The 26,276-nt window shown below is 41.7% G+C and overlaps 1 protein-coding gene across 2 annotated transcripts in view; it reads left to right on the top strand.

Moving 5' to 3' along the window:
* The window catches only part of LOC106564712 (VPS10 domain-containing receptor SorCS1), a 156,414-nt gene that overhangs the window by 93,520 nt on the left and 36,618 nt on the right, over positions 1 to 26,276 (top strand). For both annotated transcript variants that reach the window (XR_006757943.2, XM_045691193.2), the window contains exons 4-11: positions 3,647 to 3,805; positions 12,399 to 12,472; positions 14,705 to 14,769; positions 15,723 to 15,841; positions 17,535 to 17,624; positions 20,018 to 20,197; positions 23,608 to 23,754; positions 24,816 to 24,918. Coding sequence is in view for 1 of the 2 variants with exons in the window: in XM_045691193.2 (XP_045547149.1) it covers positions 3,647 to 3,805; positions 12,399 to 12,472; positions 14,705 to 14,769; positions 15,723 to 15,841; positions 17,535 to 17,624; positions 20,018 to 20,197; positions 23,608 to 23,754; positions 24,816 to 24,918 (937 nt within the window). In the remaining variant the exon portion in view is untranslated. The remainder of the gene's footprint in view (positions 1 to 3,646; positions 3,806 to 12,398; positions 12,473 to 14,704; positions 14,770 to 15,722; positions 15,842 to 17,534; positions 17,625 to 20,017; positions 20,198 to 23,607; positions 23,755 to 24,815; positions 24,919 to 26,276) is intronic.

Here is a 26,276-nt window from a genome sequence, read left to right as displayed (position 1 = left end):
GGGTGTTGTTTCCATATTTATAGGAGCAGACAAAGTTTTAATAGTGCCCAGAGTTAAAACACTGTTAATTGTGTATGGAATGTAAAAATAAACCGTGTTGGGTGCTGCATTTGATATTTGATTGGATTGGTCAGCATGTGGATCACGTTTGGTGCTACGCTAGCTAGCTCACTGTGATTGATTAACTTGTGTTTGGGGTCGGCCCACTATAGCTACCATTACCATGCATAGTTTGACAAATGACTTAGTCTCAGCCGCGCCTGCTCAAGCTTGCTATGTTATACAGCCAATGGTGCCTGCTGGAAGTGTGTTAGACGTTTTACCTCATGCCCCATTCCCAAATCCACCCCTATTGATGGTAATCAGGGAAACTTAGGAGATTTGTCAAATGGGGAAACCTGTTTAAATCACCTTGGGTTGTTGGTTGAAGGTTGTGTCTCCCTACTCTGTTAACCTTTTCTCTATCCTCTATAACCCAGTCAGCATGGTTCCATAGCGGTGGGATCCCTGCACAACTGATTTCATTAATGACAATTTGCTACTGTAATGCGACCAGTGGTTTTGCTGGGGTTGGTGAACTCCCGAAATATGGTGGTGTGAGGAGACTCCTAGACTTCGACGGTTTGAGGGTTCCATAATGTCTTGACACTGAAACTGTGGAGGTTTCAGTCGTTGTCTGACACTGAAACTGTGGGCACTACTGGGATGGATGAGTTAGGATAAGTGCCAATCAGTTCATGGTTTTATTAACATAGTGACTCGAGAAACGCATATACACACACACACACACACACACACACACACACCACTTCCTTCCCACTGTGCTACTGATAAGGGGTTATGTAAGTGTTCAGGATGACTGATTCAATTACATTTGCTGCTGATTATATCTTTTGATATATGTGTTTTTTTCTCTCTTGGCACAATCACAGGGAAAAAATTGTGAACCTCCAAGAAAAGAACAAAGCTTGTGGGAAATTAGAGCTTTCAAAGCCTGACTGAACAGAGAGCAGGAGAAAAAGGGAGAGAAATCTGAATGCGTTACCCATACACACTCGCTACAAGATAGGCAAAGGGTGTGTTAAAAGTCTGTCTGTACAACAATAATTAGGATCTAGCAGAGCGAAACACAGGTTTATAAATGAGATGTCTAACAAGCAGGAGATGACAGTGAGTCTAAAGACGCCAATTTAGAACCACAAATTACTGACATATCTGTTATTAAATGTAGACTTTATAATCAAATCATTTAATTTAATAATAATATATATTTTTTCAATCAACTTCAAACTCTCAAGCTGCCCATCACATGGATTCACTGGCGGTCGGTGACGTTTAAGATGAGGGAGGATGAGCATGGCCTTATTTCTGTTACCAGCTCAATGTACAATCGATCGGTTTAGGTTACTACATGATACTAGATTTTTCCCTACCCCCCTCATGAGGTTGCTACAATCTAACCTATGAAAAGTTTAGAACTTGGTTGCAAAGGTTGAGAGAGACATTTGAGTAAATCAAGGTGACAGACAGTGACACATTCAATACTTTGCACACTCTTCGCTGCATCTAGCTGATCTAGGGTGTAATCATTAGTCCAACAGTTGCAAACGATAGTTTTTATTCAGGTATGTTTATCCCTGTTTCATTACGTTTGCTTCTGTTTAAGAAATGTTTTTCCAACATAATTGGCGGAATAAATACACCCTAATCACACGCAAACACAGTTCACTTTCATAGCAGCCACATACAAACAGCATGATTATTTTGCTCATTGTATAATTCTTTCTTGCATCTACACACTCTCCTCCGCTCACGTTTTCCCTTCGCTTGTGGACTTCAGTACACAACACATCAGCTGTCTGTGACCAGGCGAAAAAACCTTTCCAAGCCAAACCTTCATATCATCATAACCGCTAACCGCGACACACAGCCTACATCATTGTCACAATACTAGCTAAGGTCATAGTCAACAAGGTTACTAGAACTAACGTGTTAGTAAACCTGCTACAATCATGCAGTACAGTGTACAGGCAGCAAGCAGTTTAGCAGTTACACCGATGGGCCCTGGTAGCAATACATTAATAAAACCAAAAGCTTACCTTGACTTGGAAGAGTTCCAGTGTTGGATAGCCATAGCCAGCTAGCTAACATAGCATCCCTCTCTGTTTGAGCCAGGTGTTTGTGTAGGCTAAACTAAACTCAGCAAAAAAAGAAACGTCCTCTCACTATCAACTTAACATGTGTAAATATTTGTATGAACATAAGATTCAACAACTGAGACACATAAACTTAACAAGTCCCACAGACATGAGACTAACAGATTGGAATGTGTCCCTGAACAAAGGGGGGGGGGGGGTCAAAATCAAAAATAACAGTCAGTATCTGGTGTGGCCACCAGCTGCATTAAGTACTGCAGTGCATCTCCCCCTCATGGACTGCACCAGATTTGGCCGTTCTTGCTGTGAGATGTTACCCCACTCTTCCACCAAGGCACCTGCAAGTTTCCGGACATTTCTGTGGGGAATGGCCCAAGCCCTCACCCTCCGATCCAACATGTCCCAGACATGCTCAATGGAATTGAGATCCCGGCTCGTTGCTTGCCTTGGAAGAACACGGACATTCCTGTCTTGCAGGAAATCATGCACAGAACAAGCAGTATGGATGGTGGCATTGTCATGCTGGAGGGTCATGTCAGGATGAGCCTGCAGGAAGGGTACCACATGAGGGAGGAGTATGTCTTCCCTGTAACGCACAGTGTTGAGATTGCCTGCAATGACCACAAGCTCAGTCCGATGATGCTGTAACACACTGCCCCAGACCATGACGAACCCTCCACCTCCAAATCGATCCCGCTTCAGGCCTCGGTGTAACACTTTCTTTTATTGCGGAGTTTAGCTAGCTGCATTCGCTATCTAAGTGAAAGTGAAAAAAAATACAACAAAATATAGCTCTCTCTCTTGCTGCTTCATTTTTAAAGAAATTAATTTGTTAAACTGTTCAACTATTGTCTTTCTCTTTGAGTCAACTACTCACCACATTTTGTGCACTGCAGTGCTAGCTAGCTGTAGATTATGCTTTCAGTTCTAGATTTCTTCTCTGATCCTTTGATTGATTGGGTGGACAACATGCCGGTTCATGCTGCAAGACCTCTGATAGGTTGGCGGACGTCCTCCGGAAGTTGTCATAATTAATGTGTAAGTCAATGGAAGGGGGTGATTTTGTATGGAAGTCGTTGTACCCAGAGGAGGACGGAAACTAGCTGTCCACCGAGTACACCATGGTGCTACCCTATAGAGTGCTGTTGAGGCTGCTGTAGACCTTCATTGCAAAACAGTGTGTTTTAATTAATTATTTGGTGACGTGAATATGTTTGGTATAGTTTTTTCTAAAAAGGATAACTGTTTTAATGTTACACAATTAAAAAAAAATAGATATTTACTGAGTAGGATGGTCCTCCCCTTCCTCCTCTGAGGAGCCTTCACAGCATGGATTACCAAAATATATACCATTTAAATCGGAGTTATCTGTATCCAACACTGATTCAAACTAAGCCTCACTCCCAAGCAAACAATAATATTTCCCAGTCTTCCAGGACCAGCTCCCTCAATGGCTAGCTCTGATTATATTTCTGTCTGCTCTCATTCAGATCATGCTTCTGACTGACCCAGAGGTGGAAAGCAGCCTGCTGATCAGCTCCGATGAGGGAGCCACCTATCAGAAGTACCGCCTCAGCTTCTACATCCTCAGCCTGCTCTTCCACCCTGAGCAGGAGGACTGGATCCTTGCCTACAGCCATGACCAGAAGGTAAGAGGAGAGGGAGGAGAGAGAACTGACTGACACACGCGCACACACAGAGATCACTTAACTACTGTATCTGGTAGCTAGCTATAGTCTCTTTTTGTCATCAGAGTCTTTCTGTCTTTCGTTGGTTTTGCCCTCTGTCAGACATCAAAACAAGACGAGCTGTTATGATTTTTTTTTTTCTAAGTGTCAAATCGCCAATTGGCAACCCATCCCGTAAGGGATTAATTGACACACAAACAAACATTACAATGATTCACTATGGTAAGTAAATGACCATTCTTCTGAGTCAGGCGGTGGGGTGATTGATGTGGTGGCATCATCTGGGGACTATTTAGTCTGCAGTTGAGTGAGGTGCGTTACCGGGGCGGGGGGACGGGACGTGATTAGCATATCCAGTGGATTTAAACTTATGATAGCCCTCAACTAAGAAACTGAGTGGGTTTTAAGGTTGATTGCCACTCGTCTAAACTACAATATATTACATCGATTTAACAAAGTCAAGTGTTCATAACTTACTCAACGATTTGCTTTATTGTAATAAATTCAGTTTCTGTGTCTGAGACTAGAGGCATATACTCCATACATACAGTTGAAGTCGGAAGTTTACATACACTTAGGTTGGAGTCATTAAAACTCGTTTTTCAACCATTCCACAAATTTATTGTTAACAAACTAGAGTTTTGACAAGTAATTTAGGACATCTACATTGTGCATGACACAATTTTTCCAACAATTTTTTTACAGACAGATTATTTCACTTATAATTCACTGTGTCAGAAGTTTACATACACTAAGTTGACTGTGCCTTTTAAACAGCTTGGAAAATTCCAGAAAATTATGTCATGGCTTTAGAAGCTTCTGAGAGGCTAATTGACAACATTTGAGTCAATTGGAGGTGTACCTGTGGATGTATTTCAAGGCCTACCTTCAAACTCAGTGCCTCTTTGCTTGAGATCATGGGAAAATCAAAAGAAATCAGCCAAGACCTCAGAAAAAAATTGTAGACCTCCACAAGTCTGGTTCATCCTTGGAGCAATTTCCAAACGCCTGAAAGTACCACGGTCATCTGTACAAACAATAGTACGCAAGTATAAACACCATGGGACCGTGCAGTCGCCATACCGCTCAGGAAGGAGACACGTTCTGTCTCCCAGAGATGAATGTTCTTGGGGCGAAAAGTGCATATCAATCCCAGAACAGCAAAGGACCTGGTAAAGATGATGGAGGAAACTGGTACAAAGTATCAATATCCACAGTAAAACGAGCCCTATGTCGACATGACATGAAAGGCCGCTCAGCAAGGAAGAAGCCACTACTCCAAAACCGCCGGACTACGGTTTGCAACTGCACATGGGGACAAAGATTGTACTTTTTGGAGAAATATCCTCTGGTCTGATGAAACAAAAATAGAACTGTTTGGCCATAATGACCATCGTTATATTTGGAGGAAAAAGGGGGATGCCGAAGAACACCATCCTAACCGTAAAGCACGGGGGTGGCAGTATCATGTTGTGGGGGTGCTTTGCTGCAGGAGCAACTGGTGCACTTCACCAAATAGATGGCATCACGAGGAGGGAAAAGTATGTGGATATATTGAAACAACATCAGTCAGGAAGTTAAAGCTTGGTCGCAAATGGGTCTTCCAAATGGACAATGACCCCAAGCATACTTCCAAAGTTGTGGCAAAATGGCTTAAGGACAACAAAGTCAAGGTATTGGAGTGGCCATAACAAAGCCCTGACCTCAATCCTATAGAAAATTTGATGGCAGAACTGAAAAAGCCTGTGCGAGCAAGGAGGCCTAGAAACCTGACTCAGTTACACCAGCTCTGTCAGGAGGAATGGGCCAAAATTCACCCAACTTATTGTGGGAAGCTTGTGGAAGGCTACCAGAAACGTTTGACCCAAGTTAAACAATTTAAAGGCAATGCTACCAAATACTAATTGAGTGTATGTAAACTTCTGACCCACTGGGAATGTGATGAAAGATGTATAAAAGCTGAAATAAATCATTCTCTACTATTATTCTGACATTTCACATTCTTAAAATAAAGTGGTGATCCTAACTGACCTAAGACAGGGAATTTTTACTAGGATTAAATGTCAGGAATTGTGAAAAACTGAGTTTAAATGTATTTGGCTAAGGTGTATGTAAACTTCCGACTTCAACTGTAGGGCCATATATTCAATCTACTACATATTGCTGTATATGGAGCCATACTCCATATATAGTGCCATACTGTATACTCAATAGTCCCCATATTTCCCCAAAATAGTGCCATACACTCAATATACTCCACATTCTTCATAGAGTCCTACTGTATATGTGGCTCAGGTGGCCCTACATGAGGATTTTCCGGTGCAGTTTGGGGACTTCAGAGGACGAATCCCTAAGTCCCTTAAGCTCCTCATCCGTTAAATGTAGGCCCGGCATCCCTTCCAATAACTTTAGGAGAAAGCAAAACCAACAGAGGTGAACCCCGATAAACAGTCATAAGCACCTTTAATAAAGGTTAAACGTGTGTTAGATTCCCTTAGACCGAGCGTTTGACTAATTCCTTTTCTCCATGACTCAGGGATTTGATATCCCCTACAGTATTTTCAGGCAAGGCATCAAAGGTATAAAAAATGTGGCGATTAATCATCAACATTCTAGTCCATGGGAATGAAGTGCATATGTTTTAAGAATAAATAACCATCTAATATATGAGACGCTGTCTGATGATGGTAATTACCGATGAACTACTGAGGCAAGAGATGGTAATATGTAAAAGATATATTCCAGACCTGCGATTTATAGCAATTTTGAGAATGACCATTACCATTAATAAATGCCTTGCTTGCAGCCAGAGCAATTTGGGCCTAATGTTTCACATCTGATAAATAATTAATGTTTCTCTTTTTTTTCCTGAGGTACTTAGTGTACCTTGGGAGGTGTTTGGCTGTAGTTATAAGATGCACCTGGCCATGCATATACACCGGGTGTAGAAAACATTAAGAATAGCTTACTAATATTGAGTTGAAGCAATGTCAGGGTATTGACTCTACAAGGTGTCGAAAGCATTCTACAGGGATGCCAGCCCATGTTGACTCCAAAGTTTCCCACAGTTGTCAAGTTGGCTGGATGTCCTTTGAGAGATGGACCATTCTTGCTACACACAGGAAACTGTTGAGCATGAAAAACCCTGCAGCGTTGCCGTTCTTGACACAAACCGGTGCGCCTGGGCAAACGTACAAAATCAGCAGGGGATCAAATACTTTTTTCCCTCACTGTAAATGCTACGCCACGCCCACGAGTGTTAGTTCATTCTCCGCAATGAGTCTGAATACAAGTACCTCCCCCGACGATTTCTTGAATGCAAACAAATTCTAAACATTTTGATTGGTCCCAGAAGACTATGGGTTGAGCCAGAACACACGTGGGTAAAGCAGTGGGTTTGAATACTGGCTTTGATAACCTGATTGGTTAGAAATGATCCTATCACTGATGACTTTGTTTTGTACAACACCCCTCATTTTGACGTCACGACAAATGGCTTCAATGATGGCAGTCTTAGACGAGCAGCGGAAGAATTCAGTTTGAGTCGTCAGGCAACCTCTCTACCTCCCTCCATTCCTTCCTCACTCCCTCTCCCCTACTCCCTTTCCTTCATTTCTCTTGCAGTGGGCCCTTAGAGCTATTTCTCCTCATTATTTGCATGTCCTAGATTGAGGGACTTCTAGAAAACACACACACACACAGAGAGATCACTTAACTACTGTATCTGGTAGCTAGCTACTGTCTCTTTTGTCATCAGAGGCTTTCTGTCTTCTGTCGGTTTTGCCCTCTGTCAGACATCAAAACAAGGTGAGCTGTTATGAGTCAGGTGGAGGGTGAGGGTGAGGGGTGAGGCAGCATCAGTTGGACTATTTTCTCTGCCGGTGATTGAGTGGCGTAACCATGGCGAGAGGTTATTGTCTGACTCATTACTCATATTCAGATATGACAAAGGGAGAGCGAGAGATTAGACGAATTAGAGACTTCATTGGTGTCTGTGGATGTAAGCTAAAAGTAGTCCTGAATGTAGCCCTGAACTTTCCTGAAAGCGAGTAGCATTCACACAGTGGGTTGATGATTGTTGACATAACGACACTAGACTGTGTAATATTGGTCCCGTGTGGCTCAGTTGGTAGAGCATGGTGTTTGCAACGCCAGGGTTGTGGGTTCGATTCCCACGGGGGACCAGTACGGGAAAAAAAGGGTTGTGGGTTCGATTCCCACGGGGGACCAGTACAGGGGAAAAAATGTATAAAATGTATGCATTCACTACTGAAAGTTGCTCTGGATAAGAGTGTCTGCTAAAACGTTTACAAAAAAAATATATAAAAAATAATATGTTAAGTTCAACTGAGTGGCAAAGTCCATTAGTCATAACTTGCTCAAACTGATTTGCTCATACTTTAATTAATTCAGTTCTTGTGGCTGAGACCAAAGCCGTATATAGAGCCATATACTCCATATCAGTGCATTCAGAATGTATTCAGGCTCCTTGACTTTTTCCACATTTTGTTACGTTACAGCCTTATTCTAAAATTGATTAAATAGTTTTTTACCTCATCAATCTACACACAATACTCCATAACGACAAAGCAAAAACAGGTTTTTAGATATTTTTGCAAATGTATTAAAAAACAACATATCACATTTACATAAGTATTCAGTCCCTTTAGTCAGTACTTTGTTGAAGCACCTTTGGCAGCGATTACAGCCTTGATTCTTCTTGGGTATGACGCTACACCCTTGGCACACCTGTATTTGGGGAGTTTTTCCCATTTTCCTCTGTAGATCCTCAAACTCTGTCAGGTTGGATGGAGAGTGTTGCTGCACATCTATTTTCAGGTCCAGAGATGTTTTATCGGGTTCAAGTCCAAGCTCTGGCTGGGCCACTCAAGGACATTCAGAGACTTTTCCGAAGCCACTCCTGCGTTGTCTTGGCTGTGTGCTTCGGGTCGTTGTCCTGCTGGAAGGTGAACCTTCGCCCCAGTCTGTGGTCCTGAGCGCTCTGGAACAGGTTTTCATCAAGGATCTCTCTGTACTTTGCTCCGTTCATCTTTCCATCAATCCTGACTAGTTTCCCAATCTCTCTACGGTGAAGCATGGTGGTGGCAGCATCATGCTGTGGGGATGTTTTTCAGCTTTGTCATTATGGGGTATTGTGTGTAGATTGATTGAGGGGAAAGAAATTGTTGTATCCATTTTAGAATAAGGCTGTAACATAATAAAATTTGGAAAAAGGGAAAGGGTCTGAATACTTTCCAAATGCACTGTATAGTGCCATACACTCAACATACTTCATATATTTCATAGATTCCTACAGATGGCCCTACATGAGGACTTTCTTTTGCTGTATGGGGACTTTTGAGGACCAATACCGAAGTCCCTTAAAAGGAAACTTCACAATTTTTAAACTTCAAATTCATCATCTCCAGCACCACACCCAACATCAACATATTTGACAAATGTTTGGTAGTAAAAAAAATTTAGAGGAAGATGTGCATCGTGTGATTCTGACCAATTGTGAGTAGGCATTGACTACTAATTCTCTACTAATTGGTTGATGTCTTTGGAAAGACTAATCTTTCTCTATTGTTTTTACTACAAAACATAGAAATGCGCCATTTTCACATATGTTAATGTTGGGGTGGTGCTGGAGATGATGAATAAGAAGTAGATTTCCCTTTAAACTCCTCGTCCGTTAAATGTAGTCCCGGCATTCCTTCCAATAACTTGATGAGAAAGCAAAACCAACAGAGGTGAACCCCGATAAACAATCATAAGCACCTTCACAAAGGTTAAACGTGTATTATGTACCCTTAGACCAATGGTTTGACTAATACCTTTTCTCCATGACTCAGGGATTTCATATCCCCATTTAAGCTCGATGAATCAGACAAACATATAAACATTGTGCTTATAATTAATTGATATCGGAGTCTAAGGGAATGAAGTGCATATTTTTATCGAGTAAATAATCATCTAATACATGAGACACTGTCTTGTGATGGTAATTGTTGGTGAACTACTGAGATAAGAGAGAAGGTTATTATGCAAAAGATATATTCCAGACCTGCGATATATAGCCATTTTGAGAATGACCATTACCATTAATAAAATGCCTTGCTTGCAGCCAGAGCAATTTGGGCCTAATGTTTCACATCTGATAAATAATAATAATACTTTTTCCAGGGGAGATGCTTATTGTACTTCGGGAGTTTTTTTTGCTGTTGTTATAGGATGCACCTGGCCGTGTGTGTGTGTATATATATGCTAGGCTCTATACACCCTCACTACTGTCTTGACTTTTCTCTTTCTATCTCTGCCTATCTCTGTCTATTTTAATCTCGCTCTCTCTCGCTCTCAATCTCTCACACCCTCCCCTCGTCTCCCTCCCTCCCTTTCTCTCCTGCTCCCGTCTTTCCCCTTCTCTTTATTTACTCTCTATGGTGCCTTGGAGCTATTCCTCCTTGGCATTTCCTAGATTGAGAAACTGGCTCTCTAGCCAGTCTGTATTTCAATGTACAAATCCCTCTCACTCTCCTTCCTCTCCGACTTGCCTGACTAAGTGCTAACACTGCATGTCTCTCAAATGGCACCCTATTCCCTATATGATGCACTACTTTTGACCAGATCCATATGGGCCCTGGTTAAAATGATTGCACTAACTAGGGAATAGGGTGCAATTTGAGACACAACCTCAGTGTGGGGGTTAGCTAATTAGCCAGAGTGATTTCCTGCCTCTCTACCCCTTCTTCTTGCATCTGTTTAATTTAACTCTGTTCCTAATGAAAGTCATAGCTCAGTTCAAATAGCATTTTTCACATTTTCCACTGCCATGTATTGACATAGAAATATATTGACCATGTTCTGTGGCCAGAATAGCATATGCTCATAGGTAGATATTTTATATGGCACATATGGTATGGAAGGAACAGACTGTATAGTACATATGCAGTGCAGTGCAGTACAGTACATGCATAGTAGCATGTTCAACCTGATCTAATGTTATGGAATGGTTAATGATGTTACAAATGGTATTCGTATGTGTTGTGGACTGAATACCTTAATGGTTGGCCGTCACTGGTGTCCTTTGAAGACTATTGTGTAAAGACCTTACGTAATGGAATATCAATTCACTACAGTTCAAATGCCTGCAATTCAGCTTGGCATTAATAGTGGTTCGGATTAGTTTGATAAACATGATTATCAATTGAATAACAATAATTGTCAAGGGGATTATTTGAATGAAAATGTGCTGATATGGAGGTCTGTTAACTGAGGCCTTGACACCCTTCAGGAAAGAGTAAATAACTACAATTTAAAAAAATAAAGAAATATAAACAAACAGTATCACCATTCAGTCGGCCGTTAATAAATTACTGTTTACATGTTATGCTTGATCGCTCACGTTTAAAATGGAAAAAGTCCACAAACTAAAACAATTAAATAGTCTTACGCCTCGTTGACTTCTCTGCTGTAATCAGTAAACTAATACATAATTTGGTTTAGCTGTCGCAGCTGTTTTTGTAAAAAAAAAAAAAAAAGTAACACATACAAACTTTCACAACTTGACCATTCTCTCCTCATTGGCTGGACAGCAGTAAACACATTAAGCTCAGAAAACAACAAACAAAAAACAAAGCCCAATATTGACATTATTCTATCCAATTACCTTGGATAGTTCACAGTAACCAGTTAGTAAGAAAAACAAATACTGACTCCACTATAAATAGTGAAAGAAGCTGCAAACAAAAGGCATTTATTCCATGCTTATTCAGGATATTCAATTGTACCATGCTTCCTTCCCCAAATAAGCTTTCCTGTTTCTTGAAAGAATCCCCCCTCGGCTCATACCATCTACCGATAGAGACTGTGATATCTCTCTGTGTGTGTGAACCATCTCTGTGTAGCAGCTCTCAGTAGAGATTGGGATATCTCAGCAACCTACCGAAGTGCTGACTAGTGAAACAATGCTCACATTGGGACCACGGGCTGTGCCGCGGCTCCCCTGCTAGGCTCCCCAACACACACACGCACACACATCAGCCCCCCCCCCCCCCCCCGCTGTTCTCTAGCCTTGTTAGGAGTATGTAGCCATATCTCCAGTACAATGACACCCTCACCATACTCAATCCCTTTAACAGCTTCATATTTAACATAGGAATGTGTGTGGGGTTTTCACATGGAAGGAATGTGTGGAGAATTGACAGATCGTGTCCTCAGCTTCAGCCCTGTTCTGGTGATTCTTCTGAGGCACATTTTTGTTGCCCTCTTGTGCCATGTAGGTAATATAGCTTCTCAAGAATGTAAATGAACTTGAGAGCAATTTTTCCTACGGAAGTAGAAGTAATTGCATGATTGCATTATTTGTGAAGTGAACAGGACTAATTATATAACGAGTTATGCTCATATTGTATCACATTGACTGTAATGGGAAAATGCTAAACTATATCTGGACTTTTAGGGTTTGTGTTGAATGTTTATTTTACAGTATTCATTTAATCTGTCTTGTCTGACTGAATACAGTATGTAATTCCCATCGGCTTTGTCCCCACAGCTGTACAGCTCGGTGGAGTTTGGAAGGAGGTGGCAACTTGTCCATGAGAGGGTGGCCCCCAATCGATTCTACTGGTAAGCACAGCAACCTATAACCTTCTTCCTGTCTTTCCTAATGTCGAGACTAACTATACATTGAAATCCTTTTTGGTCTTTCCACATTCTTAATGGAAGGATATATGCCAGAGTGAATCCTCTTCTTTGCATTACATTATTGATGAGTCTGCGCCTGTTCTTTCTCAACATGAGATAGCAAGGTACTGACACTCCAAAGAGGTTCAGACTTCTAACGAATGCAGCGGCCCGTTAGGGCTTGTTAGTGAACTCACTATGCTGAATGGTTCAGCATTTGGAATGCAGCTAACGATGTGGTCTTCGTTTGGTCGAGCGTGGCTAGTGAACAAGGGAATGTGAACAGACAGAGTAGTCAACACATGAGTTGGATTTTGGATGAGTTTTGTGATTTCAGTTGGACCTGTTGGAGCTCTGGAGGGTCCTGTTCAATGTTATTCCTAAAGCAAGGTTATATGCAAGGTTTTGGAGTTACGTTTGGAATGTTAATTTGAGGGCGTTAAATGGATTTGGATATGCATGAATTACCTTGTACAATTAATACTGCAAAAAATATATTATTCTTTTGTTTTTTACTTTTCTGTCATGGGATACAGCAGTCCTTGATAATACTTGATAATAAGAGCATTGTAGTTTGATTTGATCTTCTGTTTGAACCATATAGCCCTAGGTCTTTCGAAAGCATGACCTTACTTGACCGTGTCAGTCAAATCCACCCCATGAGAATGCTCTTGTCTTCTATCTATATTCTGCAGGGATTTGATCTTCCTTTTACTGTTTCGTTTCTTGTTATCCTCCTCTGTTCTCCATCTGTTCTACTTCGTAGCTGGTCCCACGTAGCTGGCCAGACACGAACTGTCAAATCCAGTCATTTTTAACACAACTGGCTTAAGTCGGATGTATAAAAAAAGCTTTTGTTGAGTAAATTCGTGAGAAACTGTCAGTGGTAACAAGCTAGGCAGTTCTGGGAGGAGGATGCCTAGAGGGTTTGCTTCTGCACTCCTTGAGTGAGTGAGATGTATTTTTAGGACTGTGTGAACCCTGTTAATAAGGTTTTGGGAAACTTCCTTTCTGACTCAGACCATTGTAGTTGAAAAGAAAAGGCACAGTTGTGAGCAGGTTAACATGTTTCGTCATGAATCTTGTTCTAGAGGCAGCTTTGCAGAGTGTTCGCTAGCACAGCCACAAATTCATAAAATCAGATTTTAAATCTAACCCTAACCTTAACCACACTGCTAACCCTGATGCCTAACCCTAACATTAAATTACAATATAGCCAATTTTGACTTTGCAGCTGGCCCATCAAGTGGAAATCGCTCAGTTCTGACTCGAGGACAGGACTCGTCCCCAAAAAATGTCAACCTGCCAGTCGTGAGCAGATTTTCATCTAGAATCTGGATCACATCTATAGATCACATCCTCTCTGAGTTTATGTGAGGCAAGAGCTCCGTCTCATGACAATCCTTCTCCTAATTTTTACCACTAGTCTCAAGGGAGACAACATCACAGCTAATGAAACGTCAAATCATTATTACTGCCCCTTACATCTTCTCACATTGTAGATGCTGTAGGTTCAAACTCACCCTCTAGTACAGTCTGAGACTTGAAATAGGTGAGCTTAAAGAATGGTTGTTCACCCGTAGAAGAGCAAATGAGGGAGAACTAGAGATGATGCATTTTATCTGGGAAATCAACAATACTGACAAAAACTGCCATATTTAAGATCGGGGGGTGGGCTCTGTGCGTGACATCCTTTCCCTTTGTGTGCTGTCTCCTTTGCTCTATGAAGATATCCCTCTGATTTCCTTTAAGTAAATATTTCAGGCCTGTAATGATTTTGTGTAGCTGCACCGTGTCTGCGGGTGTTCTGAGCAAGCAAATCAATTACTTTCCCTCTTACTAATGATGCCCCATCAATCTGTCAGGAAAGTAAGGGCAGTTTTGTAAGGTTTTGCCTTGAACACGGTAACATCACATGCAACACCTGAGGAAGTTTTCCTTTTTACCTCATTGTACAACCTTTTGAGGTGTTCCACAGGGGTATAGCCTGGGCCCTTGAAGTTTCTGGCAATTGTCATTCTGGTTGTCATTTCCCCTCTGTTCTGAATTTATCTGACAAGCAATGTCATGGATAAGAAGGTACGTATAGGCTCGGTAGCATCAGTGATATCCTTCTGTCTTTCCTTGCTAAAGAATAGTGATGTACCTGAAAGAAATGTGTCTTTTCCCTCGCAGGTCAAAAACGGGTTTAGACAAAGAACCGGGCTTAATTCACCTGGAAACCATCATCTCTGAAGGACGTGAGTAATTCAAGTTTCAGAGTTCCTGCTCTGTTCCTCAATTTTTCCGGTGTCTCTACTGTACCATGAGCCTTGAACTAAAGTGGAAAGGGATTGAGAGGGTATGAAGGGCTATGAGCCACACGATTTAAAGGCGTGGGGGACACACAATGACAATTGAGAAAAGTAATGCATATATTAGAATGCCTTTAAAACCAGAGTGATCCGGATGCTCAACATTCTGAATGTCAATGGAATGGATGGAAACCCAATGGCCAGCTGTCTGTGGTTTGGCAGAACATAATGGAACATTTGAATGGATCTACCTGATACAGTGACGCAATATGCATGATACAATACCAATTCACAGTTGATATTTTTCTACTCTGTCATGAACATGTTATATGTATCCTAACGTCAAAAGGTTGATACAGATATGGAGGTAACCTCATAGTTAATCTACGCCATTGTACTGGGGATACATCTCTCAAAACTTAAGGGGTATTCTCCCCGGTCCTCAACTCAATAGACAAAAATAGAAACTTCCCTCTAATCCCTGACAGAAAGCAAACAACCACCCTTTTGGCCGGAGTGGCAGAATCACCCCCAGGTAGCAGCCACCACAGATACAGACACCCTTGTGACAGTGCAAGCCTTGCCCCTGTATGGCCATCACCATTGGTCACGCGGCTCACTGTGTAAACCAGACAACATAGTTAGCTGAAGCCTAACACACAGGGACAGCCAGTCCCACACCTCGCTCCCCACCTCACACCGCTGTTGAAGGGAAAGAAAGCAATTGTCCTCCCTGGTCCACCATCTGCTTTCCCCTCGCTTTTTGCTCGCCACTTTATTGATGCAATTAATGTGAGACACCTGATGGAAGGCTGGCTCGCGGTGAAGGCTGCCTGTCCCCCATTGGCTAATATGATCATTGGTTCAATGGCTGCGGTTTCTTCTCTCCTTGTGTGCAGAGGCGCTGTACGTCACCTGCAAGCTGCAGAACTGCACCGAGGCCAATAAGGGCAAGCCGTTCCCTGGCTACATTGACCCCAATTCCCTTGTGGTGCAAGACGAGTATGTGTTTGTCCAGGTAGGTAATTGCCCATATCTGACTTGAACCAGAACAGAGGTTTGTGTGTAAGAGAACATGTAATAGGATTATCAGAAATGTTGAAGATCATTTTACTCTTAACCTCTATGGGCTAGGTGGGACGCTAGCGTGCCACCCGTGGTGCACTCCATCAACAGCAGGTGCATTTCAAGAGCGGCAAATTTGAATCCAAATAAATGTCAAAATTCTAATTTTTCAAACATACAACTATTTTACACCCTTTGAAAGATAAACATCTCCTTAATCTAACCACGTTTTACGATTTCAAAAAGGTTTTACGGCGAAAGCATAAATTTAGAGTATGTTAGGACAGTACATTTACAAGAGTTGTGTGTAATGTTTTGTCAAGTCAAAGACAGGGTCACCAAAACCATAAAACCAGCTAAAATGATGCACTAACCTTTTACAATCTCCATCAGATGACACTCCTAGGACATTATGTTAGACAATGCATGCATTTTTAGTTCTATCAAGTTCATATTTATATCCAAAAACAGCGTTTTACTATGGCATTGATGTTGAGGAAATCGTTTCCCTCCAATAACCGGCAGTCAAGTCAGCGTCACAAATTAAATAATTAAAATTAGAAAACATTGGTAAAATATTATATTGTCATTTAAAGAATTATAGATTTACATCTCTTGAACGCAATCAACTTGCCAGATTTAAAAATAACCTTACTGGGAAATCACACTTTGCGAAAATACTATGTAAATAATCCATTACCTTTGATTCTCTTCCTCAGATGTCACTTCCAGGTATCACAGGTCCATAACGAATGTAGTTTTGTTAAAAAAAGCTCATCATTTATGTCCAAAAATCTCCGTCTTGTTAGCACATGATCTAAGCCAGCCGGACTTCTCGTCATGAACGAGGGGAAAAAATATATTTACGTTCGTTCAAACATGTCAAACGTTGTATAGCATGAATCATTAGGGCCTTTTTTAACCAGAACATGAATAATATTCAAGGTGGACGAATGCATACTCTTTTATAACGTATTGGAACGAGGGTACCCAACATGAACTCGCGCGCCAGGTGTCTAATGGGACATCATCGTTCCATGGCTCTTGTTCGGTCAGATCTCCCTCCAGAAGACTCAAAACACTTTGTAAAGGCTGGTGACATCTAGTGGAAGCAATAGGAAGTGCCAAAATATTCCTCAGCCCCTGTGTTTTTCAATGGGATAGGTTGAAAGTCAATACAACACATCAGGTATCCACTTCCTGTCAGAAAATGTCTCAGGGTTTTGCCTGCCAAATGAGTTCTGTTATACTCACAGACACCATTCAAACAGTTTTAGAAACTTTAGAGTGTTTTCTATCCATATATAATAAGTATATGCATATTCTAGTTACTGGGTAGGATTAGTAACCAGATTAAATCGGGTACATTTTTTTTATCCAGACGTGCAAATGCTGCCCCCTAGCCCTAACAGGTTAAGTGTTTATTTTAAGGCTATTATGTATTTTTGGGATTGGTGCGTTTTACTGATAAACGTGTTTTATTGATGTAATCCAAAGGGGGGTGTGTGTGTGCGAGAGAGACCATGTAATACGTTTATTGGAAATGTATTATAACAGGTTATATTAATCAGGGCTTTAGTATGTAGTACGCTTGATGGGTCGTATATCTTGAATGTGTTTTCATTCAATGGTTTCATGACCTGCAGGTGTCAACTGGTGGGCGTCCAATCTACTACGTGTCAGCCAAGCGGGAAGTCTTCACACCCATGAAGCTGCCCAAATACACCTTGCCTAAGGTATAACCCACAGACACACATGGGCATACAATGGTCGATCAACATTCCAGGATAGAAGCAGGGAGACCGAGTAGAGGCAACAGAAGCAGGGAGACCGAGTAGAGGCAACAGAAGCAGGGAGACCGAGTAGAGGCAACAGAAGCAGGGAGACCGAGTAGAGGCAACAGAAGCAGGGAGACCGAGTAGAGGCAACAGAAGCAGGGAGACCGAGTAGAGGCAGCAGAAGCAGGGAGACCGAGTAGAGGGTGCAGAAGCAGGGAGACCGAGTAGAGGGTGCAGAAGCAGGGAGACCGAGTAGAGGGTGCAGAAGCAGGGAGACCGAGTAGAGGGAGCAGAAGCAGGGAGACCGAGTAGAGGCAACAGAAGCAGGGAGACCGAGTAGAGGCAACAGAAGCAGGGAGACCGAGTAGAGGCAACAGAAGCAGGGAGACCGAGTAGAGGGTGCAGAAGCAGGGAGACCGAGTAGAGGGTGCAGAAGTGTCTAGGGCTCATGCCGGGAACAAACCGGGATCCCTGCTGCAGGAAGAAGTATATGGTTCCGGAAGCAAGAGTGTTACCCACTCGACCAGACTCCAGTCCAGTGGTTATATAGCTATCTTTCAACCTACCTTAAATGCATCAAAAGAATAATCTCTATGGGAATTCAAACCTAAGCCATCATGAGACCAATACTGGAAACAACACAGGTAGCTTTCTATCCAGCATCCCTTTGTTATTTATGAGTGAACTGAGGCCAAAACCAACTGCCATTGTTTCTGGCATTGTTATTCAATGCACCTATATGCCTGTGGCCTCTCTTGTGTCCTTCCCGCCTCTCCGTTGACAATTAAACATGTTTTATTCAATCAAGCCATGGGCCATCCTAATCTCTCTCGCTCTCTCTCGCTCTCTCTCGCTCTCTCTCGCTCTCTCTCGCTCTCTCTCGCTCTCTCGTTCTCTCGCTCTGTCTCGCCACACTGAGGTGTTGCAGGCGCAGCCAGAGGTAGATGAAATTCACTAGCGAGAACAGCTTGTGTCCCTCTGTGTTAGTGCGGGCCGACGAGCACACAATTCAAGTTAATAAGTGTAATATCCTCCTCGCTGGAGTTACGTTGGTGAGAATGAGGTCGGATACTGATTTATTCTTCTGATTAAACCCAGCGGGGGTGCGATGGTAAATTGGGTAGACGGAGGTTCTCGAAAGGCCACTGTAATACACCGTTGACATATTACTATTAACAGGCGTTGATTGTGGGTACATGGAAATCAAAACTGATTCAAAGTGTCCATTTTTCAGGTTAATCAAGGGAGAGGTTAGATTCGATTATAATTAGTTATTTTCGTATTTTTTTATTACGTTCCTTATTATGTGCTGGATTTAATAGAATGCATTCTAAATGGGTAGATGCATGCAAAAGTTGTCAGGGTTGAACTATCATCTCCATGGGGGGGAGCTACAGTAGTTAGAGAGAGTATCAGATCACTTACTTCTGAAGCAGTAGATTGTTTTTCTGTTACCATTTTGAGAGTTACATACTGCATCACCTCTGTAATTTGATAATTACATGGGGATTTTAAAATTAGACGTTTGAGTCTGTTGCTTGATAATCTCTTCATTAAGTTGTTCATTCCAGTGTAATTTCACTGTAATTACTATTGTGTCATTATTTTATTGTGTAAGTGAAATTACAGTTGGCCTGCATGTCATTAATTAAACCTGATTGTTTCACCAATGCAATCTAATTGAAATTGTTAGCTACCAACTAATTAATGAATTGTAATGAAACAAAATCGCTGTAAAAATGATTAATTTAAATGTTCATTTAACTCAATGTACCAAACATTAAGAACACCTTCCTAATATTGAGTTGCCCTCAGAACAGCCACAATTCGTCGTGGCACGGACTCTACAAGGTGTTGAAAGCGTTTCACAGGGATACTGGCCCATGTTGACTCCAATGATTCCCACCGTTGTGTCAAGTTGGCTGGATATATTTTGGGTGGTGGACCATTGTTGACACACACAGGAAACTGTTGAGCGTGAAAAACTCTTGACACAAACCGGTGCGCACGGCTGGCACCTACTACCATACCCCATTCAAAGCCACAAATATTTTGTCTTGCCCATTCACCCTCTGAATGTCACACATACACAATCCTTGTCTCAATTTTCTCAATGCTTAAAAATCCTTCTTTAACCTGTCTCCTCCCCTTCATAAACACTGGTTGAAGTGGATTTAACAAGTGACATCAATAAGGGATAATAGTTTTCACCTGGTCAGTCTGTCTTTGAAAGAGCAGGTGTTCCTAATGTTTTGTACACTCAGAGTATATTAGTCTGTAATTAATTACATGATACAGTATGTATGCAACTTAATGTCAAATGTAACCTGCTGACGTTCTTTCTCTGCTAGGATCTGCATGTGATCAGTACGGATGAGAACCGGGTGGTTGCGGCGGTACAGGAGTGGAACCAGAACGACACCTACAACCTGTACGTGTCAGAGACTGGAGGGGTCTTCTACACCTTGGCCCTGGAGAACGTAGTCAGCAGCATGGGGCACGAGGGCAACGTCATGATAGACCTGTATGAGGTAAATGTACAATGTCATGATCAACCTGTATGAGGTAAATATACAACTCAATGATAGACCTGTATGAGGTAAATGTACAATGTCATGATCAACCTGTATGCGGTAAATGTACAACGTCATGATAGACCTGTATGAGGTATATTGTACAACGTCATGATAGACCTGTATGAGGTATATTATACAATTTCATGATAGACCTGTATGAGGTATATTATACAACGTCATGATAGACCTGTATGAGGTATATTATACAACGTCATGATAGACCTGTATGAGGTATATTATACAACGTCATGATAGACCTGTATGAGGTATATTATACAACGTCATGATAGACCTGTATGAGGTATATTATACAACGTCATGATAGACCTGTATGAGGTATATTATACAACGTCATGATAGACCTGTATGAGGTATATTATACAACGTCATGATAGACCTGTATGAGGTATATTGTACAACGTCATGATAGACCTGTATGAGGTATATTGTACAACGTCATGATAGACCTGTATGAGGTATATTGTACAACGTCATGATAGACCTGTATGAGGTATATTGTACAACGTCATGATAGACCTGTATGAGGTATATTGTACAACGTCATGATAGACCTGTATGAGGTATATTGTACAACGTCATGATAGACCTGTATGAGGTATATTGTACAACGTCATGATAGACCTGTATGAGGTATATTGTACAACGTCATGATAGACCTGTATGAGGTATATTGTACAACGTCATGATAGACCTGTATGAGGTATATTGTACAACGTCATGATAGACCTGTATGAGGTATATTATACAACGTCATGATAGACCTGTATGAGGTATATTATACAACGTCATGATAGACCTGTATGAGGTATATTATACAACGTCATGATAGACCTGTATGAGGTATATTATACAACGTCATGATAGACCTGTATGAGGTATATTATACAACGTCATGATAGACCTGTATGAGGTATATTATACAATGTCATGATAGACCTGTATGAGGTATATTATACAACGTCATGATAGGCCTGTATGAGGTATATTGTACAACGTCATGATCGACTTGTATGAGGTATATTGTACAACGTCATGATCGACTTGTATGAGGTAAATGTACAACGGCATGATCAACCTGTATGAGGTAAATATACAACGGCATGATAGACCTCCTGTACATGTACAAAGTAAATATACTGGAGATAAGATAGATGCACCTGTTTGTGTGGGTAACACTGATGCCTGCAGCACAAATACGTCATCCTGTCTCCACTGCTTCTCTGAATCGTCCTCCCTCTCTGTCTCTCTACTCATCTCTACCTATCTCTGTCTCAATAATATATACATATAGAATATATATTTATAATTTGTATATGTATACAGTGAATATACTGTAAACAAGGCAGGAGTGTGGTGAAGGAGCATGCTTAATTTCATGATTGATCTGTAAATACACTGGAGAAAAGGTGTAATACACATACAGGTTGACAATGCTCAAGGTTGGCATGTAATTTTAGAAACAGAGGTGGTTTGCACAAGAGTGTAACCTTGAGATACCAATTGCCTTCATCTTTCCTGAGACCGGAAGTGAAATGCTGCCTGTGGAGCTATGCTCTGGAACACCTATATCACATACTCTAGTGGTACAGTATATAGGCCCAGGCCTATAGTAGGCTTTGAAGTGTGGAGTCCCTGCGGGGCCATGATATCGAATGTTGGCAGAAGTACAAACTATACAGTTTCAAGGTGTTCGACCCCCAAGTACAAGGTGTATTGAAGGATTTCCAATCACACAGTTGACAGATGGAATGAATAAATCACTGATAATAACCATCACACACAGCCTCGTTTCAATGCAATCTTCCCAAATAGACCTATTCTTTCTCTATATTACCTACTCCGGTAATATTAGATTATATTGACTAGCGATCAATGTGGGAGAGTTTAAGAACCGGGAGGTGTAGAGAATAAAGTCATCTCCTGTCACTTTTGGAAGTAAACCGAGTTGCTGTTCCATTTTCAAACGCGCTTTGGAATGAACACAGAAGCAGTTTCAAACTGCTGACGCGCACATTCTTTTCTTTGATGAGTAACTGCAGACATTAGCTTACATACCTGATACAAACGAGGGGCCCGCTGTAAACCAGATTGCCAGGGAAGAAAATAGCAGCTCTGAATGGATATCAGCTCCATGGAAAATCAAATAATTAGGCTGTTGATGATATACCAGCCGTGTCTAAACCCCTCATTTGGCCTTGCGGTCGGCGATAGAATCAAATCCAGTCCCTTGATTGGGGTCGGGGACCCGAAACACAGCATATGCTAAAATCTGAGCTCCAGGCGAGATTGAAGTATCTGTCAATTATTGACGAGAAGGGAGTGCTTGGCAGATGCACGTGAGGACTTCAACTCAGTTTCATATTCAGAGTTATTTCCCAAGCCCCCAAGTCAGATTAAGTTAGGACACACGTATCTTACTACGGTCTCTAGAGTCTAGACGATAAATCGCTTCTTACTTATTTTGTAATAAATGGATTTTAGCAAGATGTTATCACGCTTTTATGGTTCTAGGATGTTTGTGTGTAGTTCTAGAGGGGATCTACTGTAATGTGCATCATAATATATTGTGCTCTGCTTAATTAGGGAGATGTGATTGTGTTACAGATGTTGGATCTTAATTTGATCTCTCGTTGCTGAGAATTTTCCTGCGCTGCAGAAAATACATATGAGCTTTGTGATTGACATAAAGGAACTGAAAACCCGCACTAACACACAATTATGTAGCCTACTTTTTGCCAGCTAACAGCCTAACCACCGATCAAGCAACATTTTGGACTAAACGTTCAAATCCTGTTGCTGCAGGATTATTTTGCTGCGATTAATATAGGTCTAATTAAGATCTGACATCTGTATCACAATCATATCTCCTGCATTAAGCAGAGCACAATATATTATGAAGCATATTACAGTAGATCCCCTCTGGTGCTGCACACAAACATCCTATAACCATAAAAACGTGAATACATCTCGATAAACACCATATAATATATGTTTGTATTACAAGATAAGTAAGACGTGATTTATTGTCTAGACTCTATGAAAATGCGTAATATTAGTCAGGTATTTTTATCCCTCATCCATTGTTTTGATGAGACAGCCTGCTCTCGTATTTTGTTCATAAAAAGTGCAAAATGTAAGTTTGTTATGTTAATAAAAGACAAAAAATACCATAAGACCACTTTCAGTTGAGAACAATGTGTCTGACCGTTTCCCTAGAAATAGGTCTAGAACCTTCCTTGAAGTAACCACTCATTATTAGACCAGCTAAAATGTGGTGCTGATAGCAGGATATAAAATAAGAATTACATCTTCCAAACATGTTTTCCCTAATCTCTATCTCCTAGGTGGCGGGTATAAAAGGGATGTTTCTCGCCAACAAGAAGATGGACAACGTGGTGAAGACTTATATCACCTACAACAGAGGGAGAGACTGGAGGCTACTGCAGGCTCCCACTGCTGACCTGAGGGGCAACAGCATCCGCTGTGAACTAGTGAGGACACACAAAAACACACACACACAGATGCACGCACGTACCAAACACACATGGATACACACACACACACGTCATAACACTGTTGGACTTGTCAACGGGGCCTTGTCAGAAGTTGACTGAGCCGGGCCGTTGCCGCGGTGGTGAGGGAGGGGGGATAGAGCTCTGAAAGAGCACTGCTCGTCAAAGCTGAGCGCTCCGGAGGTTGTGCAGTGGAGGAAGCTAGCGGAGCTGAAAGGTCAGCCATTTTGATTTTGATCCAGTCCAATAAACTGATCTCACGTTTAGAGCTGGATATGTGTCATAAAGAGAGAGCCAAACAATGCCCTTCTTTTCTTTGTTTCTCCACAAACTTGAGTGTTGATTGTTCATGCTAGCTAGTAGCTACTTTCAGTGGCCAAAGTTGAGACCTTTGCTGTGTTGTTTGTGGATATCAACTCTATTCGGTGTCTTTCTAATAGTTAAGTGTGCTGGCCGTCTAAAAGTAACACAGATTTGCTCTAATGGTCAGCTTTATTACAGTGTACATTATAGATACAGGTCCCAGTCAGCCAAGGGGTAGAGCATAGCCCCCTTTTAGCTCCCTTTATACACCCCAAAATAATTACCCTTTGATAAAGTAATTAGTGATTCAAAAGCGCACCTCGCCTTCACCCAGTATGATGCAGTCATTTGTCAGAAAATGTCAGCCTTTTAATAAACTTCTAAACACACACAACACACATGCTCGCACTACTGGCATTTGCAGTGTCCTAATGAGAATTGTGTAGCTAAAGGTTATTCCAATCAAAACTAATGGTGGAAGGAGCCAATGGGGAGTAGTGTTTGTGTGAGGATTTATGATGGGGGGGGGGTGGGGGGTGGGGGGGGGGGGGGGTGTGGGGGGTTGTGTGTGTGCACATGCGTGCGTGTGTTCCTGTGCGTGCGTTCCTGTGTGTCAATAAATCCCACCTCGATTTGCTTGGGGGTCTTCTCTAATGAGTGTTTGTGTTGACATACAGTTAACTCTATTCTGTTGTTAATGAGTCAGGCTAACTGTTCTGTTTGTCCTTCCTCCCCAGCCATACTGCTCCCTACACCTCCACCTACATGTGTCGGCCAACCCCTACACGTCGGGGAATATCGAGAGCAAGGACTCTGCCCCGGGGATCATTGTGGCCTCAGGTAGGTGAACATGGTATTTTCTTTAGTGACAGTGTGGATTTTTAAAGTTACGTTTATTGCGAAAATTTTGTGAAGCTCAGATACTTGAGGTGTTTCTTTTGACTTTATGAGTTGAGTTTAGACAATTTACATACCTTATCGTTCCGGGAAGAACATGTCCTGTGTTAAAGTTTTCAAACTCTGGCAGTTATACAACTCGGGGGGCTTCATTCACGTTGCAAATATATCTGGATTTAAATGATGTACTCAGCCCAAAGCACTTCCTGAAAAGTTTCTGATCCAGCATACTTTAGGACGGCCATGCATAATATTTGTTGTTGGCCCATACTGACGTCCCCGCGCTGTCACCACTGTGCGTTGTATACAGATAGATTTACTAGCTAAGTGCTACACTTGGGAATTCTGGAGTGGGACAGAATCTTCAGAGTGCCTGCTGTTCCTCTTAAGTGCCTTTTCTTTTTCTCCTCCAGTCACTGCCTGACTAGTGCCCTTCTATTGTCTTTTATATTGTGCTGTATGGAACTGTTGACTCTTTGTGACACACTGCTCATCACTGGCTTCACATGGCCCTTTGTCAGATATGACATTCTCCCATTTGCACATGAACAGAGACTAAATATATGGTTTCGCAATGTTAAAATACCACCTTTGCCACCCAACTGAACATGTTTCTATTTCAGTGATAATGCAGAGAAGCCGGTGTTTGGAGGATATATTGGCACGGGTGTTGTTAGGCCCGAGATGAAGTCAATCACTTCAAACTGAAGCTGGAAAGACTGCAAACTAGCTGCACTTTGTTTCGTTTGACCTTTTTTTCAATTGACATTTCTTTGTATACATCAATAAAAATGATGCCAGCTGATTCATGATTTAAACTGGCTGAGAAACGTTGCCTGCCTGCCTGTCTATCTGTCTCGTCCTGACTCCCGACACGTTCATTACTATGGGACAGCTGGAGATTGAATTTGAATATTGAATCAATGAGGGACAGACAGCAAGGTTTCTCTGCTGTTGAAAACTAAATATTAGTCTAAAAGAAATGTGAGATAATGTCTAGATTATCTTTTTATAGTGGAGATAAAGTTTATGAAGTGCCTGCCTGGGCTGATGAGACGGTGGATTGCGCAGTCAGATGGAACAGAGTAAATAGGCATTATAACGTCTAGCTTTAGCCGGTGGTAACTTGTGGAATAGACACCAGCTGGAATTCAGTTTTAACCAATCAGCATTCACTATTAGACCCACTTGTTGTATGAAAAGGGACAAAAACAAAACACCAAGCCCTACCATCCACAGTGAGTTTTTCTCTCCCACAGGAACCTAGGTGGCAGCCTGTCTGTGTCAGCTCAAATTTGTGG

Source organism: Salmo salar, chromosome 12 (genome assembly GCF_965601325.2).
Source record: "Salmo salar chromosome 12, fSalSal1, whole genome shotgun sequence".
Lineage (NCBI taxonomy): Eukaryota > Metazoa > Chordata > Actinopteri > Salmoniformes > Salmonidae > Salmo > Salmo salar.
Note: the sequence above shows the minus strand (reverse complement) of the source record. Positions and strands in the feature narration are given on the sequence as shown.